General features: G+C 39.9%; 1 protein-coding gene across 3 annotated transcripts in view; it reads left to right on the top strand.

Moving 5' to 3' along the window:
• The window catches only part of PCDH19 (protocadherin 19), a 104677-nt gene extending 84638 nt beyond the window's left edge, over positions 1–20039 (top strand). For all 3 annotated transcript variants that reach the window (XM_061178808.1, XM_061178807.1, XM_061178806.1), the window contains one exon: positions 19450–20039. In XM_061178808.1, the coding sequence (XP_061034791.1) occupies positions 19450–20039 (590 nt within the window). The remainder of the gene's footprint in view (positions 1–19449) is intronic.
• The last annotated feature ends 336 nt before the right edge of the window (positions 20040–20375 follow it).

Below are 20375 nucleotides of genomic sequence, written 5' to 3'. Positions count from 1 at the left end.
AGTTTCTAAAACTTCCTCAATGCTTCAGATGGAGCAGCCATTCTCTCTTTCCAAGTAGAGTTGGATAAGCTGAAGGTCAGGGGGTCATACTAGAACCACCATGTGCTGAAGGTATAATTGACCTTGCTTCTGAATTTGTCTAATTGCTTTTGAGGCAACACCCTGAAAAATACAGCTTGTTTTCTCCTACTAGTATGATTAAGTGGACAACTGGAAAAAGAATAATTCTAAGTAATTCTAAGGAAAAGAGCAAAAGAATAAAATTGAGCATTGTCCGTGAAAGATGGATAATGACAAGTAAACATAGAAGGTGGCGTTTGATCCCTTCAATTTTGGTATTCATTATTCATAGTTATGATTCATAAATTCCAGCACAAATGTTAGGCCTGCACCTCAGTGACATATTTGCATTTTATTTTAAGTTGATTTCTACCTGGTTTTGCAAACAAGGATTTAATGATTTTGGTTATTTCTCACTCTCCCTCTGCTGCTATTTTGTCTTTTTCATATACTGGCTTCTATCCCTTTCACACTATCTGCATCATCCATCTCACTCCCCCATCCAAGATTCATTCTCTCTCTCTGCCTCTCTCTCTCTCTCTCTCTCTCTAATGTTTTCGGAAAAAAGATTTCTAACATGGAAAAGTGATATTTGAATAGATTCCCCTAAGGCAATCAATTTACTTTTAATTTGTCTGGAACGAAGCTTTTCTTTGTTGCTATGTGGAAGGATTGAAACTGCTGTAAAATTTATTAGCTTCCAGGAAGATATTTGAAATGAATATTTTTTAATGATTGTACTGTTTGCTGTACCCAGAAGCAGTGTCATTGCAATTACAGTATTCCAGATGGTTGCTGAAGTTATGCTGAAATATCAAGATAATGCTAGACTTTTCTATGAGGCTTTTGTTGGTAATGAATAGTCCAACCTAGGGTAGTTAATAGATATTAATCCCTCTGATACTCTTATTTGCTTCCAGTGACTATTTCTAGTGATTCTTACCTATCTGATGACATGACACACACTATCTTTTTGAATCATTGCAAGAAACAGTGATTGGTTTACTGAACACTTTATTTTTCAAATGGGAAGGAAGTGATTGGAGAATTACTAATGTTGTTTCTTAGCTTCCCCACCCAGTAACAAGAACATTTTGGCAGTCGAGAATCTTTAAAGAATTTAGAAGTTACAGCTGCAACATTTTTCATGGACTCATGTATAGCATTGCCTGTTCCACAAAAACTGAATGTCCTGGGACTTGACTGAAGGAAGTGTCAGTTCCTGTTAAGAAGAACACCAGCTGCTGGGCGCCTTTTTTTCCCCACCAACATTAAATTTTCACTCAAAAAGGGAAGGTTTTTTCTTGGCTAACATGCCCTGCCCCTCCTGCTTTCCGTACCAGCCTTATTTGTGACATCCTCACTATGTATTTTATGTCCAATACCCAGAAACTTATGACCAGCATAAAAGTGGCTTTTTTTCTCATGCTAGTTATGTGTCAGCAATTTCCTTATTTTCAAGGAAAGAGTGAAACTAAGTTGGCGATAACATTAAGTTCAGTGCTACTTATAAGCATCATCTAAAGGCTCTGTCTTCACAGCGGCATAACTACCTGTAGAATGTGTCAAACGGTCTGTCTGTTTTTCATCGACACAAAATTAAACAGCTGGTTCGTACTCTTCACAGAAGTGATGAGGTATTGTAGGTGTCCAGTGGATGTAGGCTAAAAGACTTAATTCTGTGGACATTGTAGAATGAAACTCTCTTTGCTCAGAGTTGCAGTATCTCAATGTTCCTCCTTTGGGGGAATAGTTCAGTGGCCTTCTGTGACACCTCATAGTTTACTTGTAAAGCTTTTTCAAATGGTTTCGAAGCACCTCGATGAAGTCCAGAACTTTGTCAGATAATTTGCTCCACCATAGAAGCCAAAATACAAAGATTCTAGTCTAGCCAATCTTTGCTTATCTCAGTCACTGTCAGCGCCTCTTATTTCTCAGTCTCAATTTTCCAGGCAGCCCCAGCTTCATTTCTTTACTCCCCATGCATCAGCACAAATGATTTATACTTATACACATCTTGAAATCTCTTCTTTATGGATTGAATTGAATTGAGCCCCAGTACCAAAATGAAAACTCCAGGAACTATTGTGATTGCCCAAATTGCAACTTAGATTGTATGACTGTACATGCTATACTCTCATCTATCATAAATATTAAATTCTCAACCACTTATACTTTAATATGTTTTAACTTTGTCTCTTCGACCAGCTCAGCACTGAAGATTCCATTGAAGATAATTCAATTGCTTTGCATTCTGGAAGGGGCATCTTTTTAATCTATTTTCATGTTGCACCAGGAGTAAGTGAATTTCAGGTGCATAGACCGTGAATGAGGGGAGAGACCTTTGTGCCATTTGGCATCACAGAGGCCAAATATCGGGTGGCACTTGCTAACTGATGCTGATCTGTCAAATGGTCTAGGACAAGGTTGGGGTTCATCAGTCTTTTCAGCCATCCTCTTTATTGCAAGCTAAAACTAAACTTCACAGAATTCTTGCTGTTTAAGTAGTTAGCCATCCTGAAAATGCCAACCTATGCTGATCAGGGCTGACTTTTCTCTCTGTCTGTCTCCTCTCTTTTGGCAACATACCTTTGCCAGTCTCAGGATCTCTGTTCCTATATCCTATGCCCCACCTTGCCTTTCCTGAGGTATCTCTGCCTCCAGACATTTCTAGTCTTTCTTACCCCCATCAAACTCTCCTCTCCTGGTACCCTTTACCCAGGGCTTTGCTCTATGACCAAAGGAAATCTGATGATATCAGTTTGATAGTGGATCCTCTTATTTTAACAGGGACTTTCAATACCTGTATCCAGATGAATGAAAAATGTGGGAATTTCTCTCCATGTTACAAGGGCTGGTTTTTGTATACTTCTTCTTTGGCATCTGTCAAATAATACCACGTAAGCGTTTTGAATGCCAATCACAATTCTGGCATCCTACCCCTTCTGCATGTTGTCTGCCTGGCCATAGTGCTGTAGGTAGGGCTGCTAGCTAGCAGGAGGCTAGGGAACAGGAGAACAGAAAGAAGGCATTAGGGAGAAACCAAAATGGCAGAAGATGCTGAAAGAAAGAGAAGAAGAGAGTGAGAGACAAGGAGCTGTTTGTAGTGTACATAATTTGTGATTTACTTCTTGTCACACTGGAATGGCTGCAGGATAGCTTGGTGTCATTGGTTCACGAGTCTCTAGAAATGTCCCAGCCTTCACTGGTGCACCCTTGAATATTTTACAAATGGAGCTCCATCTTTACTTGCTGAAACTTTGGGTCCTTTAGGAAGTGAGTGTAAACTCCTCCCAGAATTACAGCTGGAAGAGGGGAAGGCTTTGGGAAGTTGTGATTTTGCAAAGTCCTGAGCCCTTATTGAATTTTTGCTAGATGCTCAAATGGTATCTAAATACCCCAAAGAAGCTTAGTCCTTAATATGTCAATCAGATCAAAACTAAGATGGAATATCTGAAGCCTAGATAGTGCTTCCTGCTCTCTTTCCTTTCTTCCCTCTTCCTTCCCTCCCTCCCTTTTCCCCTGAGCCCATTGCTACTCATTTGCATTGTTAAGTTACAGATAACGGATGGATGTTCTTTCTCCTGACTCTTTGCAGGCCTTAAAATGCTTTTAAGAATTATTTCCAGGATAATTCTTTCCTTTGGTAATTCCCAGGCATATTTGACTTGAGCAGTAGTCTCTCGATGGGTATTTAAATTAGTTTTGCCAGGAAGAGTCAACATCTGTGGTGGGTATTTGGACAACAGGTTAATTTCATAAAATAGACGCTTCTGCTTATTGTGTTGTTAACTTATGAGTACAGGCCCCATTAACTATTGTTAGAATTAAAAACTCCAAGGTACATGGCAAATGTATTTTCAACTGGACATCAGAGCATAATAGATCTCTTTAAGATCTGTATATAGTGTGCAGGAAACCACTCAGAGGCCAAGATGACGTTTGACTTCAATGTTTCTCAAGTGTTCATTTACTTTATTGCCTTCAGCAAAGCTACATAGTTTTCTTTTCAGGTTTCCTTAGTGTTTCTACTAAATAGAATATACTAGTTATTTCCACTTTTAGGAGTTGTATTAGTGGCACAGTACCTGGTGTGTTGACCAAGATTCTTTGTTCTGTTGCCATCACCTTTTTGGGTACCTTTTTCATTCAGTTAAATTAAACTGTTATTGAGTACCTGCTTTCTGCTGGGCCCTTTGCTAGGTTCTGTGGGCATGGGAGGGAACAAAACAGATATAATCTTTGCTCATTTAGAGTTTACAAGCTGGCATTGAATATAGATATTAAACAAGTAACTACAAGTATGATGAGTGCTATATAGGAGGTGGTATGCGACCTACCTTAATCTAAGGAATCAGGCAAGGATTCCCTGAGGAAGTTACATTTAAGTGGAGACTTTAGGGATAATGTATCAGATATGAATAGTGTTCAACTGCTGGTAATAAACATCCCCTTCCCTCACTAAGGGAAAGAAATCAGTGAATGAAATAAGAGAGAGGCTTAGTTTTCCTCTTATTTAAAAAAAGTTCATGTCTAGTGAGGTAGGTTTACAATATCTTCAATATCCCAAAGTCCTTATATCTTTTTACTCTGCTATTCATAGGCACATGGCTTCCATCCTCAGAGTTGCCTCATGGTAGTAAGATGGATGCTGTGGCTCCATCTATTATGTCTCCATTCCAGACAGGACAAAACAGGGAGAAATAAGGACAAAGGTCCCCCAGTTAAGTCAACTCACCTCTTTTAAGGAGATTTCTTGACATCCTGCCTCCATAACATTGGCCCACTCTTAGTTACATGGCCACTCCTATCTATAAAGAAGACTAGAAAATGTAGTGTTTTAGCTGGCACATTGCCAGTCCTAACAGAAGTGGGGTTCTGTTTCTAAATGATTCACTTTGTTATAAAGCAGAAACTAATATACCACTGTAAAGCAATTATACTCCAATAAAGATGTTAAAAATATAGATATGGATGTTTGGTAGGCAGTTTGTTATGTCTGCTTCAGATGAGTAGGAGTTAGCTAAGTCAAGAGGGGACACTTCTCAACAGTTATGTTTTATTGATTAGGTGCATGTGATCAATTTTAACAGCACTTAACCTCTTCATAATCTTTGCCACAATCCCTTCTATTGTATCTTACAAAAAATGGCCCCACTTTGGTCTTAGATTATTTTGTTTATGGGGTGACACAGGGTAAGCTAAGTGGATATATATGAGTACAATCCAGGAAGCTTTTCTGATTTACACATCACTTGCTTCTAAGTTATGTTACTGCTGCTACTTAGAAGTAGCTAACTACTTGAGCTCTCAGGAACTGGAACTCACTTTAACTTTCCCTTTCTGCCTCATTGATTGCAGATCACTTCTGAGGAGGTAACACATTGCTCTTGTAATTCTTACCTTGAATTATTTTAGTGTTGGAGTTTTGTCTCTGATCATTGGGATCTTTGAGTTAATACACGAAACTCTGAATCACGGTAAAGAACTGCCAGCATTATTGAACACATCCATTGCGGCTGAACATCTATATAAACCCAACAGAGCCTCTCAACCCTTCTATTCCACCAAGACTTTGAAAGTTTTCGCAAAGCCTGAGATGGTGTTTCCATCATTTTCTTTTTTTTACTTTGGTTGGGACCTTGGGTAGGCTCTTTCTAGTGTGTGGAAGCATATTGTTTGCCCACATCTGAAGAGACAGCCGTTTCACATCCTGAGGAGGGTAGTAATTGCTGCAAAAATTTTGCTATTATCTGCACAAAGTAACATATTCTGTTCTTTTACTATTTGAATTACTTCCTTGTCCATCATGACTTAGGCGTTGCAGCCTCTTATGCCTCCCATGTTCTCATAAGACTGATGCTTTAAGATTTATTTATTTTTTCTTTTGGCCAGAGGTTTTGGGAGTCTCTTACCAAAGTCCCTAATGACAGATTGTGACCAAAAATATATTTATTACTACCTAGATTGAAGAAACTTTATTTTTTCTCTATATTTTGTTTATTTATTTTTTTGTCTAAAATAATCTGATCTGTTTTGAACTAAGGAGTTCCATGGCCTCAAGATTTGTGTCCTCTTCCAAACTTATGCACTCTCTTCATTCATTTATTTATTTATTTGCAAATCCTAGGAACAAGTTCAGAAGCAGGGAAAACCAATTTGCAAATTCATCATTCACCCCTAATCATGTGTGTATTTGAATTAAAGACACCTGCTTTTATTCATCTGTACATGTTAGTGTGTTTAAATTTCCACAACTCTGTGTGGATTTTAGTCTTAACATTTTGCTTTGCCTAGGCTCAGGGTAATACATTCAGAGAAAGATGTAGCAAGGTATAGAGTCACAAATAGGCTCATAAGAGGAACCTTAGCTGGGAATTAGTGAATTGTTAGCTTACCTCTATTTCAACTGGAGCCAGCATCTTGACAGTTAATTTGTGATGATACAAAATGGTTCCTGCCTAGTCACATACCTCCATCCCCAGCCACAGTACTACATGATGGCAGGCACATAATCTCTAACAGTTCTAGGCAATTCCAGAAGTCGTCTCTTTGCTTTTTTACATCTGGTTTGTCATCATTGCTATTCTTAAGGGACTTTGTGTTGTGACTTTCTAACTTTTGTTTTTTTGACATCTTTATTGGAGTATAATTGCTTTACAGTGTTGTGTTAGTTTCTGCTGTATAACAAAGTGAATCAGCTTTATGAACACATATATCCCCATATACCCTCCCCCTTGAACCTCCCTCCCACCCTCCCTATCCCACCTCTCTAGGTGGTCACAGAGCACCGAGCTGATCTCCCTGTGCTATGCAGCTGCTTCCCACTAGCTATCTATTTTACATTTGGTAGTGTATATATGTCCATGCCACTCTCTCACTTTGTCCCAGCTTACCGTTCCCCCTCCCCGTGTCCTCAAGTCCATTCTCTACATCTGCATCTTTATTTCCGTCCTGGCCCTAGGTTCTTCAGAACTTTTTTTTTTTTAGATTCATAAATATGTGTTAGCATATGGTATTTGTTTTCTCTTTCTGACTTACTTCACTCTGTATGACAATCTCTAGGTCCATCCACCTCACTACAAATAACTCAATCTTGTTTCTTTTTATGGCTGACTAATATTCCATTGTACATATGTGCCACATCTACTTTATCCATTCACCTGTCTATGGACACTTAGGTTGTTTCCATGTCCTGGTTATTGTAAATAGAGCTGCAATGAACATTGGGGTACATAACTCTTTTTGAATTATGGTATTCTCAGGGTATATGCCCAGTAGTGGGATTGCTGCGTCGTACGCTAGTTCTATTTTTAGTTTTTTAAGGGACATCCACACTGTTCTCCATAGTGGCTATATCAGTTTATATTCCCACCAACAGTGCAAGAGGGTTCCCTTTTCTCCACACCCTCTCCAGCATTTATTGTTTGTAGATTTTTTGATGATGGCCATTCTGACTTGTGTGAGGTGATACCTCATTGTAGTTTTGATTTGCATTTCTCTAATGATTAGTGATGTTGAGCATCCTTTCATGTGTTTGTTGGCAATCTGTATATCTTCTTTGGAGAAATGTCGATTTAGGTCTTCTGCCCATTTTGGGATTGGGTTGTTTGTTTTTCTGATATTGAGCTGCATGAGCTACTTGTATATTTTGGAGATTAATCCTTTGTCAGTTGCTTCGTTTGCAAATATTTTCTCCCATTCTGAGGGTTGTCTTTTTGTCTTGTTTATGGTTTCCTTTGCTGTACAAAAGCTTTAAGTTTCATTAGGTCCCATTTGTTTATATTTGTTTTTATTTCCCTTTCTCTAGGAGGTGGGTCAAGAAGTATCTTGCTGTGATTTATGTCATAGGGTGTTCTGCCTATGTTTTCCTCTAAGAGATTTATAGTGTCTGGCTTTACATTTAGGACTTTAATCCATTTTGAGTTTATTTTTGTGTATGGTGTTAGGGAGTGTTCTAATTTCATTCTTTAACATGTAGCTGTCCAGTTTTCCCAGCACCACTTATTGAAGAGGCTGTCTTTTCTCCATTGTATATTCTTGCCTCCTTTATCAAAAATAAGGTGACCATATGTGTGTGGGTTTATCTCTGGGCTTTCTATCCTGTTCCATTGATCTATATTTCTGTTTTTTGTGCCAGTACCATACTGCCTTGATTAATGTAGCTTTGCAGTATAGTCTGAACTCAGGGAGCCTGATTCCTCCTACTCCGTTTTTTATTCTCAAGATTGCTTTGGCTGTTCAGGGTCTTTTGTGTTTCCATACAATTGTGAAATTTTTTGTTCTAGTTCTGTGAAAAATACCATTGGTAGTTTGGTAGCTATTGCATTTAATCTGTAGATTGCTTTGGGTAGTATAGTCATTTTCACAATGTTGATTCTTCCAATCCAAGAACATGGTATATCTCTCCATCTGTTTGCATCATCTTTAATTTCTTTCATCAGTGTCTTTTTTTTTTAGCATCTTTATTAGAGTATAATTGCTTTACAATGATATGTTAGTTTCTGCTTTATAACAAAGTGAATCAATTATATATATACATATGTCCCCATATCTCTTCCCTCTTGTGTCTCCCTCCCTCCCACCCTCCCTATCCCACCCCTCTAGGTGGTCACAAAGCACGGAGCTGACCTCCCTGTGCTATGCGGCTGCTTCCCACTAGCTATCTATTTTACATTTGGTAGTGTATATATGTCCATGCCACTCTCTCACTTTGTCCCAGCTTACCCTTCACCCTCCCCGTATCCTCAAGTCCATTCTCTAGTAGGTCTGCATCGTTATTCCCGTCTTGCACCTAGGTTCTTCATGACCTTTTTTTTTTTTTTTTTTTTAGATTCCATATATATGTGTTAGCATACGATATTTGTTTTTCTCTTTCTGAATTACTTCACTCTGTATGACAGACTCTATGTCCATCCACCTCACTACAAATAACTCAATTAGGTTTCTTTCTATGGCTGAGTAATATTCCATTGTGTATATGTGCCCCTTCTTCTTTATCTATTCATCTGTTGATGGACACTTAGGTTGCTTCCATGTCCTGGCTATTGTAACTAGAGCTGCAATGAACATTGTGGTACAAGACTCTTTTTGAATTATGGTTTTCTCAGAGTATATGCCCAGTAGTGGGATTGCTGGGTCGTATGGTAGTTCTACTTTTAGTTTTTTAAAGAACCTCCATAGTGTTCTCTATAGTGGCTATATCAATTTACATTCCTACCAACAGTGCAAGAGGGTTCCCTTTTCTCCACACCCTCTCTGCATTTATTGTTTGTAGAATTTTTGATGATGGCCATTCTGACCGGTGTGAGATGGTATCTCATTGTAGTTTTGATTTGCATTGCTCTAATGATTAAAGATGTTGAGCACTCTTTCATGTGTTTGTTGGCAATCTATCTATCTTCTTTGGAGAAATGTGTATTTAGGTCTTCTGCCCATGTTTGGATTGGGTTTTTTGTTTTTTTGATATTGAGCTGCATGAGCTGCTTGTAAATTTTGGAGATTAATCCTTTGTCAGTTGCTTCATTTGCAAATATTTTCTCCCATTCTGAGGGTTGTCTTTTTGTCTTGTTTATGGTTTCCTTTGCTGTGCAAAAGCTTTTAGGTTTCATTAGGTCCCATTTGTTTATTTTTGTTTTTATTTCCATTTCTCTAGGAGCTGGGTCAAAAAGGATCTTGCTGTGATTTATGTCATAGAGTGTTCTGCCTATGTTTTCCTCTAAGAGTTTGATAGTGTCTGGCCTTACATTTAGGTCTTTAATCCATTTTGAGTTTATTTTTGTGTATGGTGTTAGGGAGTGTTCTAATTTCATTCTTTTACATGTAGCTGTCCAGTTATCCCAGCACCACTTATTGAAGATGCTGTCTTTTCTCCACTGTATATTCTCGCCTCCTTTATCAAAGATAAGGTGACCATATGTGTGTGGGTTTATCTCTGGGCTTTCTATCCTGTTCCGTTGATCTATATTTCTGTTTTTGTGCCAGTACCATACTGTCTTGATTACTGTAGCTTTGCAGTATAGTCTGAAGTCAGGGAGCCTGATTCCTCCAGCTCCGTTTTTCTTTCTCAAGATTGCTTTGGCTATTCGGGGTCTTTTGTGTTTCCATACAAACTGTGAGAGTTTTTGCTCTAGTTCTGGGAAAAGTGCCAGTGGTAGTTTGATAGGGATTGCATTGAATCTGTAAATTGCTTTGGGTAGTAGAGTCATTTTCACAATGTTGATTCTTCCAATCCAAGAACATGGTATATCTCTCCATCTGTTTGTATCATCTTTAATTTCTTTCATCAGTGTCTCATAGTTTTCTGCATACAGGTCTTTTGTCTCCTTAGGTAGGTTTTTTCCTAGATATTTTATTCTTTTTCTTGCAGTGGTAAATGGGAGTGTTTTCTTAATTTCACTTTCAGATTTCTCATCATTAGTGTATAGGAATGCAAGAGATTTCCTTGCATTAATTTTGTATCCTGTTACTTTACCAAATTCATTGATTAGCTCTAGTAGTTTTCTGGCAGCATCTTTAGGATTCTATGTATAGTATCATGTCATCTGCAAGCAGTGACAGCTTTACTTCTTCTTTTCTGATTTGGATTCCTTTTCTTTCTTTTTCTTCACTGATTCCTGTGGCTAAAACTTCCAAAACAGTGTTGAATAATAGTGGTGAGAGTGGGCAACCTTGTCTTGTTCCTGATCTTAGTGGAAATGGTTTCCGTTTTTCACCATTGAGGACGATGTTGTCTGTGGGTTTGTCATATATGGCCTTTATTATGTTGAGGAAAGTTCCCTCTATGCCTACTTTCTGGAGGGTTTTTATCATAAGTGGGTGTTGAACTTTGTCGAAAGCTTTCTGTGCATTTTTGAGATGATCATATGGTTTTTCTCCTTCAATTTGTTAATATGGTGTATCACGTTGATTGATTTTCATATATTGAAGAAGCCTTGCATTCCTGGGATACACCCCAGTTGATCATGGTGTCTGATCCTTTTAATGTGCTGTTGGATTCTGTTTTCTAGTATTTTGTTGAGGATTTTTGCATCTATGTTCATCAGTGATATTGGCCTGTACCTTTCTTTCTTTGTGATATCCTTTTCTGGTTTTAGTATCAGGGTGATGTTGGCCTCATAGAATGAGTTTGGGAGTGTTCCTCCCTCTGCTATATTTTGGAAGAGTTTGAGAAGGATAGGTGCTAGGTCTTCTCTAAATGTTTGATAGAATTTTCCCGTGAAGCCATCTGGTTCTGGGCTTTTGTTTTTTGGAAGGTTTTTAGTCACAGTTTCAAATTTAGTGCTTGTGATTGGTCTGTTTATATTTTCTATTTCTTCCTGGTTCAGTCTCATAAGGTTGTGGTTTTCTAAGAATGTGTCCATTTCTTCCAGGTTGTCCATTTTATTGGCATATAGTTGCTTGTAGTAATCTCTCATGATCCTTTGTATTTCTGCAGTGTCAGTTGTTACTTCTCCTTTTTCATTTCTAATTCTACTGATTTGAGTCTTCTCCCTCTTTTTCTTGATGAGTCTGGCTAATGGTTTATCAATTTTGTTTATCTTCTCAAAGAATCAGCTTTTATCTTTATTGATCTTTGCTATCATTTCCTTCATTTCTTTTTCATTTAGTTCTGATCTGATCTTTATGATTTCTTTCCTTCTGCTAACTTTGGGTTTTTTTTTTTTGTTCTTCTTTCTCTAATTGCTTTAGGTGTAAGGTTAGGTTGTTTATTTGAGTTGTTTCTTGTTTCTTGAGATAGGATTGTATTGCTATAAACTTCCCTCTTAGAACTGCTTTTGCTGCATCCCATAGGTTTTGGATTGTCGTGTTTTCATTGTCATTTGTTTGTACGCATTTTTTGATTTCTTCAGTGATCTCTTGGTTATTTAATAGTGTATTGTTTAGCCTCCATGTGTTTGTATTTTTTACAGATTTTTTCCTGTAATTGATATCTAGTCTCATAGCGTTGTGGTCAGAAAAGATACTTGATATGATTTCAATTTTCTTAAATTTACCAAGGCTTGGTTTGTGACCCAAGATATGAACTATCCTGGAGAGTGTTCCATTAACACTTGAGAATAAAGTGTATTCTGTTGTTTTTGGGTGGAATGTCCTATAAATATCAATTAAGTCCATCTTGTTTAATGTGTTATTTAAAGCTTGTGTTTCCTTATTTATTTTCATTTTGGATGATCTGTCCACTGGTGAAAGTGGGGTGTTAAAGTCCCGTACTATGATTGTGTTACTGTCTATTTCCCATTTTATGGCTGTTAGCATTTGCCTTATGTATTGAGGTGCTCCTATGTTGGGTGCATAAATATTTACAATTGTTATATCTTCTTCTTGGATTTATCCCTTGATCATTACATAGTGTCCTTCTTTGTCTCTTGTAATAGTCTTTATTTTAAAGTCTATTTTGTCTGATATGAGAATTGCTACTCCCACTTGCTTTTGATTTCCATTTGCATGGAATATCTTTTTCCATCCCCTCACTTTCAGTCTGTATGTGTCTCTAGGTCTGAAGTGGTTCTCTTGTAGACAGCATATATACGGGTCTTGTTTTTGTATCAAATGTTGGTGTGTTTAATGTTGTCCCAGAGGTCTCTGAAACTGTCCTCAATTCTTTTCATTCTTTTTTCTTTATTCTGCTCTGTGGTAGTTATTTCCACTATTTTATCTTCCAGGTCACTTATCTGTACTTCTGCCTCAGTTATTCTGCTATTGATTCCTTCTAGAGAATTTTTAATTTCATTTATCGTGTTGTTCATCATTGTTTGTTTGCTCTTTCATTCTTCTATGTCCTTGTTAAATGTTTCTTTTATTTTATCCATTGTATTTCCAAGATTTTGGATCATCTGTACTATCATTACTCTGAATTGTTTTTCAGGTAGACTGCTTGTTTCCTCTTCATTTCTTTGGTCTGGTGGGTTTTTAGCTTGCTCCATCATCTGCTGTGATTTTCTCTGTCTTCTCTTTTTGCTTAACTTACTGTGCTTGGGGTCTCCTTTTCACAGGCTACAGGTTTGTAGTTCCCGTTGTTTTTGCTGTCTGCCCCCAGTGGGTAAGGTTGGTTCAGTGGGTTGTGTAGGCTTCCTGACAGAGGGGACTGGTGCCTGTGTTCTGGTGGATGAGGCTGGATCTTGTCTTTCTGGTGTGCAGGACCACGTCCGGTGGTGTGTTTTGGCATGTCTGTGACCTTATTATGATTTTAGGCAGCCTCTATGCTTATGGGTGGGGTTGTGTTCCTGTCTTGCTAGTTGTTTGGCCAGCACTGTAGCTTGCCTGTCATTGATTGGAGCTGGGTGTTAGCGTTGAAATGGATGTCTCTGGGAGAGCTTTCACCATTTGATATTACGTGGGGCTGGGAGGTCTCTGGTGGAGCAATGTCCTGAACTCGGCTCTCCCACCTCAGAGGCTCAGGCCTGACAGCCAGCTGGAGCACCAAGACGTTGTCAGCCACATGGCTCAGAAGAAAAGGGAGAAAAAGGAAGAAAAGAAAGAAAGAAAGAAAGAAAGAAAGAAAGAAAGAAAGAAAGAAAGAAAGAAAGAAAGGGAGAGAGAGAAAGGAAGAAAGAAAGAGGAGAGAGAGAGAGAGAGAGAGAGAAAGAAAGAAAGAAAAGAAAATAAAGTTATTAAAATAAAAAATAAAATCAAATTAAAAATTTAAAAAAGTAATTAAAAAAAGAAAGAACGAAAGAAGAGAGCAACCAAGCCAGTAAACAATTCCACCAATGATAACAAGTGCTAAAAACTATACTAAAAAAAAATTCAAAATAAAACAAACCCAACCAAAAAAAACTGGACAGAGATAACCCTAGGGCAAATGGTAAAAGCAAAGGTATACAGACAAATTCACACCAGGAAGCATACACATACACAACCACAAAAAGAGAAAAAGGAAAAAAATATATATATAAATTAAAAAAAGGAAGAGAGCAACCAAATCAATAAACAAATCTACCAATGATAATAAGCTCTAAATACTAAACTAAGATAAACATAAAACCAGATAGATACCAGATTAGATGCAGAACGCAAACCCCAAGTTTACAGTTGTTCCCAAAGTCCACCGTGTCAATTTTGGGATGATTCTTTGTCTCTTCAGGTATTCCACAGATGCAGGGTACCTCAAGTTGATTGTGGAGATTTAATCCACTGCTCCTGAGGCTGCTGGGAGAAATTTCCCTTTCTCTTCTTTGTTCGCACAGTTTCTGTGGTTCAGCTGTGGATTTGGACCCACCTCTGCGTGTAGGTCGCCTGAGGGTGTCTGTTCCCCACCCAGACAGGACAGGGTTAAAGTAGCAGCTGATTAGGGGGCTCTGGCTCACTCAGGCCAAGGGGAGGCAGGGGTACGGAATGCGGGGCAAGCCTGTGGCGGCAGAGGCCGGCATGACATTGCAACAGCCTGAGGTGCACTGTGTGTTCTCCTGAGGAAGTTGTCCCTGGATCATGGGACCCTGGCGGTGGCAGGCTGCACAGGCTCCTGGGAGGGGAGGTGTGGATAGTGGCCTCTGCTTGTACACAGGTTTCTTGGTGGCTGCAGCAGCAGCCTTAGCATCTCATGCCCGTCTCTGGGGTCCACGCTGATAGCTGTGTCTCGCACCTGTCTCTGAAGCTCATTTAGGCGGTGCTCTTAATCCCTTCTCCTCGCGCACCCTGAAACAATGGTCTCTTGCTTCTTAGGCAGGTCCAGACTTTTTCCCAGACTCCCTCCCAGCTAGCTGTGGCACTCTAGCCTCCTTCAGGCTGTGTTCACACAGCCAACCCCAGTCCTCTCCCTGGGATCTGACCTCCGAAGCCCGAGCCTTGGCTCCCAGCCCTCACCTTCCCCAGCGGGTGAAAAGACAAGCTTCTCAGGCTGGTGAGTGCTGGTGGGCACTGATCCTCTGTGCGGGAATCTCTCCACTTTGCCTTCTGCACCCCTATTGCTGTGCTCTCCTCCGTGGCTCTGAAGCTTCCCCCCGCCCACCCCCCTGCCCATCCCCCCGTCTCTGCCAGTGAAGGGCCTTCCTAGTGTGTGGAAACATTTCCTCCTTCACAGCTCCCTCCCAGAGGTGCAGGTCCCGTCCCTATTCTTTTGTCTCTATTTTTCCTTTTTTCTTTTGCCCTACCCAGGTACATGGGGAGTTTCTTGCATTTTGGGAAGTCTGAGGTCTTCTGCCAGCATTTAGTAGGTGTTCTGTAGGAGTTGTTCCACATGTAGATATATTTTTGATGTATTTGTGTGGAGGAAGGTGATCTCCACGTCTTACTCCTCCGCTGTCTTGAAGTTCCCCCCTTTCACTTTTAAAGGACACTTAATTTCCTTACTAAACTGAAGTTCTGATTTTTAAAGGTAATTCATCTGCATTGCATTTATGAATGTAGGTTACCTTGGGCTGGGAAGATATTCTTTCTGTTCATCTATATTCTCCATATTTTCTTTCATATTTCATATGTCTATAAACACTAAAGCTAGGTTAGATTTTGTTTCAATAGTATGCACACAAATGTCACTGAGTGTTGTTTGATACTAAAATGATAAGCAGCAAGTCACTGCCCTTGGTAAGGATTTAAGGAAATAAAGAGATCAGATCTAAACCAGGAGTGAGACATTGTGAGTAAATGAGTCTTTCAGATTCAAGTCTTCACTTGCATGGGGTAAGAACAGTGTACCTAGTATGTACACATAATTAACCGAAGAAAATTGCATATTATTCTAGCTCCCAAAGGGCTGAGGTGGGCTTAGTGAGATGGGTGTGTAGGCTTAGACCGATTGCGTGTCTGGGGGTGCTGAGTGAGTTTACCTTTTTCTCTTCCCAGAGAGTGATCTATTCACTTAGGCAGTGGGCAAGCTGAAAGCAAGCACTGTCTTTGCAGAGAAGCTTCTGAGATGACTGAGTTCCCTGCTCTGGTCTTTCTCAATGCATAAGATCTTAGAGGTATCTACTTCTGGGGTCTCTGCCCTCTGTGTATGCTGGGGATCCAGGTCTCCTTATGTTGTTCATTTGAAGCAGCCTACCATAGGGAAGGAGCACTGTATGTGGATTTGGGGTGACACATGAATGGCGTTCTCTTAATGAATTGTGTTGAGAAAAGAACTACCTCTTCAAATTTTAAGATAGCTACTTGAAACTAAAAAGTTAAAAGAAACTTAAGAGAGCTTTATGTTGAGCCTATTGAGAAGATTCTACTAGATTGTCATTCATCACTGTTCTGCTCTGGGAGTATGAGCAAGTGGCCTGTAATATCAGTCTGAAGGTCAGCTGGGATTTCCTCTTCATAGCTGGTCATATGGCTGTGGTTCCATGGCTCAAAGGTTAAGGCCTCTATGCCTCTGTGCCCTAACTTGTGGACAAAAAGGACAGGGAGGGCTTCCCTGGTGGCGCAGTGGTTGAGAATCTGCCTGCCAATGCAGCGGACACGGGTTCGTGCCCTCGTCCGGGAAGATCCCACATGCCGCGGAGCAAATGGGCCCGTGAGCCACAATTACTGAGCCTGCGCGTCTGGAGCCTGTGCTCCCAACAAGAGAGGCCGCGATAGTGAGAGACCCGCGCACCGCGATGAAGAGTGGCCCCCACTTGCCGCTACTAGAGAAAGCCCTCGCACAGAAACGAAGATCCAACACAGCCATAAATAAATAAATAAATAAAATTTAAAAAGGACAGGGATCCCACAGCCTTCCAGACATTTTTTTCTTTTCTTTTTTTTTCTGATTTCCAGGGAGCTCACTCAGAGTTATAGAAATGGAAGTTAGTTATTGAACTGTTCCCCCACTTGCACCTCCTTACTCCCCACCTCCAAACAAACACTCAAACTAATTCTTTAGAGCTATTACTTGGAGAGTTATGAGATAAGCCTCAGAGGAAATGTTGAGGAAGAAGCATCTTTTGGGGAAACTCTGAAGGTGTGAATTCTTTCCTACTGGAGGGATCCTGGGGTCTCTTGGGGAAAACACTAGATTTGGATGAAATTGAATGTGGGTGGATCAGCTATAGACTCTTCCACTCATAATGTTTGGGTCTACACAAAGTGTTTCCCAAGTATATCCCAACATGTTTCCCATACTTTCATACTTTCTGCCTCCCAGGAACATATGGGTATGTTTTTTTTAAAAATATTTGTTGGAGTATAGTTGCTTTACAATGTTGTGTTAGTTTCTACTGTACAGCAAAGTGAATCAGCTATACGTATACATATATTCCCTCTTTTTTGGATTTCCTTCCCATTTAGGTCACCACAGAGCATTGAGTAGAGTTCCCTGTGCTATACAGTAGGTTCCCATTAGTTATCTATTTTATACATAGTATCAATAATGTTTACATGTCAGTCCCAATCTCTCAATTTGTCCCACCCTCCCTTTCCCCCTTGGTATCCATATGTTCGTTCTCTACGTCTGTGTCTCCATTTCTGCTTTGTAAATAAGATCGTCTATACCAATTTTTTCAGATTCCACATGTATGCGTTAATATACAATACTTGTTTTTCTCTTTCTGACTTACTTCACTCTCTAAGAACATATGTGTTTTGAATAATGATAAGTTATCAGATGGCAGCACTGAGAGTTTTCAGGGAAGAGGCAGAGAAAGGGCTTTTGACAAACCCTCATTTTGCAGAGGTGGCCAGGCAACCCTGACATGGAACTGTGCTGGAGATTGCAGAAGCATTGTCCTGTGTATGGGGAAGGCACTTATCTTCTTGGTGATAATGCTCATTTGCTATTTGGTTGCACCTCTGCAAAATTCTGAAAGTTTCATTCTTCAGTACTGAAAGGGGGCTTAAAATGGCCATCCTAAAGATAAGTCGGCAAATTGTGTCCAGGTACATTGAAGGAGGTCTTACCTTTGGTTGACCTTTCCATACTTTAGACTAGGTTAAAGGCCATTTCCAGAGTTGTGTTGAAATCTGGACTCAGCCTGGATTAGGCCTTGACGTTTAGCTGCTTCTAACACTTTTTCTCCAAATGATGAAGTATACACCCAATTCAACCATTATTTCTTGAGCCCCCTCCCAAGCGCCCCTTTACCAAAATAACTTTCGATGATTGAGGCACAGCAGTGCCTCTTTGCTCCGTCATTTACTCTTTAAAAAAATCAAGAAACAGACTAAAACACAGAAATACAATTGTATAAGGAAGGTGTGTTATATATAGACTAATATCAGGCAAGACCCTGAATTGCAGACTTCTTCCTGCAAAAAAAAAAAGCAGCCACAGAGCATATTTATAACTTTTTTTTGACATGTACTTTTTTGTCTTTGCGATCTCTTCTGGTCTCCCCACCTCCTCCGATCCTGCCCCAAGGATTTCTATAAATGTTAAGCTGCTAATATTTTGATGCATTGTGCAATGTGATGAAAATTTTCATTAGGTCATCCTCATGCAAGAATGTAACAAATATAAATTGATCTGGAAAACTAGAGCTGTAAACCAGACATTAACAGTTTTCCAGTGGGCAGGTAGACGTTAACCCTGGGTCCATGCTTTAGTGAAGCCCCTGTAGAAAGCCTTTCTGAGAGCCAAATTAAAACTTTAACTCTAAATGAACCGATATGAAAAGAGCAAAGCATGTCTTGCCAATAATTATGAATGCTATTTGCTGAGATCTTCTATGATAGGGTTAAAGTAATCCATGAAAGAATTATTTTAAGAAATATGACCCTAATGAAACTGCAGATAAGAAAGATAAGGAGGGATGGCTAGTTGGGTATAATTAAATGATGTTCAATCTATGAGTGATGTGTGCATAAGGCCAATTGAACCTTCTGGGTCACATGTAAGGAAGAGATCTCAATATATTCCTTCTGATGGGAAATGAAATTATGTAAATGGTTTAGTGAGGAGATTGGCTGGTGGGACTGGTGGTCAAAAAGAAGTGACGTGATTGGGTTTTCAAAGAAAGCATGTTACTAATGTAAAATTAAGCATTGCATATCATTAACAGGTAGGGTGGGAATGTGGTTGACAGTGCTATTGCTCAAAAACATGGCCAAGACTTCTCAGATATATTGACTGTTGGATTCCCTGCTCTGCCTCCACTCCCTCTTCTGCTGGAACCAGTTTCAAACACAGTTGATTTTTAACAGGAGTTGTTGATAAAAATGCTGACTCTCAGCACCTTTACAGTCAGGATAAACTTCTTAAAAATATATTTTTTCATCACACTGTGTTTCCTTTTCGGTTTTTAGTTTTGTCAGCAGTGGGAGCAGCAACAAAAATAAAAATAAAAAAGGAGGGGAGGGTATTGAGGGGGAGATCTGCAGCTTTTTAAAAATCCAATTCTTCACACTTGTCCCAAAAGGCAATAAAGGACTATCTAAAAGTATCATTTCCCAAAAGGGCCTGTGGGTACCTAAGAAACCAGAACACTGGGGACTAACAATGATTCCTGGAAAAGCTGATGAAATTGACATTTTATTTTCTCCAAACAGATCAGAATGAAGGATTTCATTGCAGGGAAGAATGCCGGATTCTTGGCCACTCTGACAGGTGCTGGATGCCCCGGAACCCCATGCCCACCCGCTCCAAGTCCCCTGAGCATGTGAGGAACATCATTGCACTGTCCATTGAAGCTACTGCTGCCGATGTTGAAGCTTATGATGACTGCGGCCCCACCAAGCGGACTTTCGCAACCTTTGGAAAGGATGTCAGCGACCACCCAGCTGAGGAGAGGCCCACCCTGAAAGGCAGGAGGACTGTTGATGTGACCATCTGCAGCCCCAAAGTCAACGGCGCTATCCGGGAGGCAGGCAATGGCTGTGAGGCTATTAGCCCTGTCACCTCCCCTCTGCACCTCAAGAGCCCTCTGCCTACTAAGCCTTCTGTGTCTTACACCGTTGCCCTGGCGCCCCCGGCCCGCGATCTGGAGCAGTATGTCAACAATGGCCCTTCTCGTCCCTCTGAAGCTGAACCCCGTGGAGCTGATGGCGAGAAAGTCGTGCATGAGGTCAACCCTATTCTGAAGGAAGGTCGAGACAAAGAGTCTCCTGGCGTGAAGCGTCTGAAGGATATCGTTCTCTAAATCAGTCTTGGGGAAGAAGAGAGAGAAACCATGCTGGCTAGCAAAGAAGCAGGAGCTGATCGTTTTAATTGCTCACCAATGGTTGGTTCTTGAGTGGCTGTATTTCAGAGCTTTCCCTAAATGTATTGTTTATAAGTGACTATCATTCTTTGACAATCCCTCTCGTTTCAACAGGCAGCAGGGGTGTTCCGTTGGAGCAAATTAGCTTTGGCTTGAGTTGTTCATGGGGCCTTGATGTTGGGGAAACAGAGATAAATTCAGTTGTGAAAAGTATTATGTATTAAGTGTTTGGATTTATATATTTTTGTATGTCAAAATTATAATAAAAATTACCAT

Source organism: Eubalaena glacialis, chromosome X, assembly GCF_028564815.1.
Source record: "Eubalaena glacialis isolate mEubGla1 chromosome X, mEubGla1.1.hap2.+ XY, whole genome shotgun sequence".
Taxonomy (NCBI): domain Eukaryota; kingdom Metazoa; phylum Chordata; class Mammalia; order Artiodactyla; family Balaenidae; genus Eubalaena; species Eubalaena glacialis.
The sequence above is the reverse complement of the archived record's forward strand: the minus strand, read 5'-3'. Positions and strand labels throughout refer to the sequence as shown.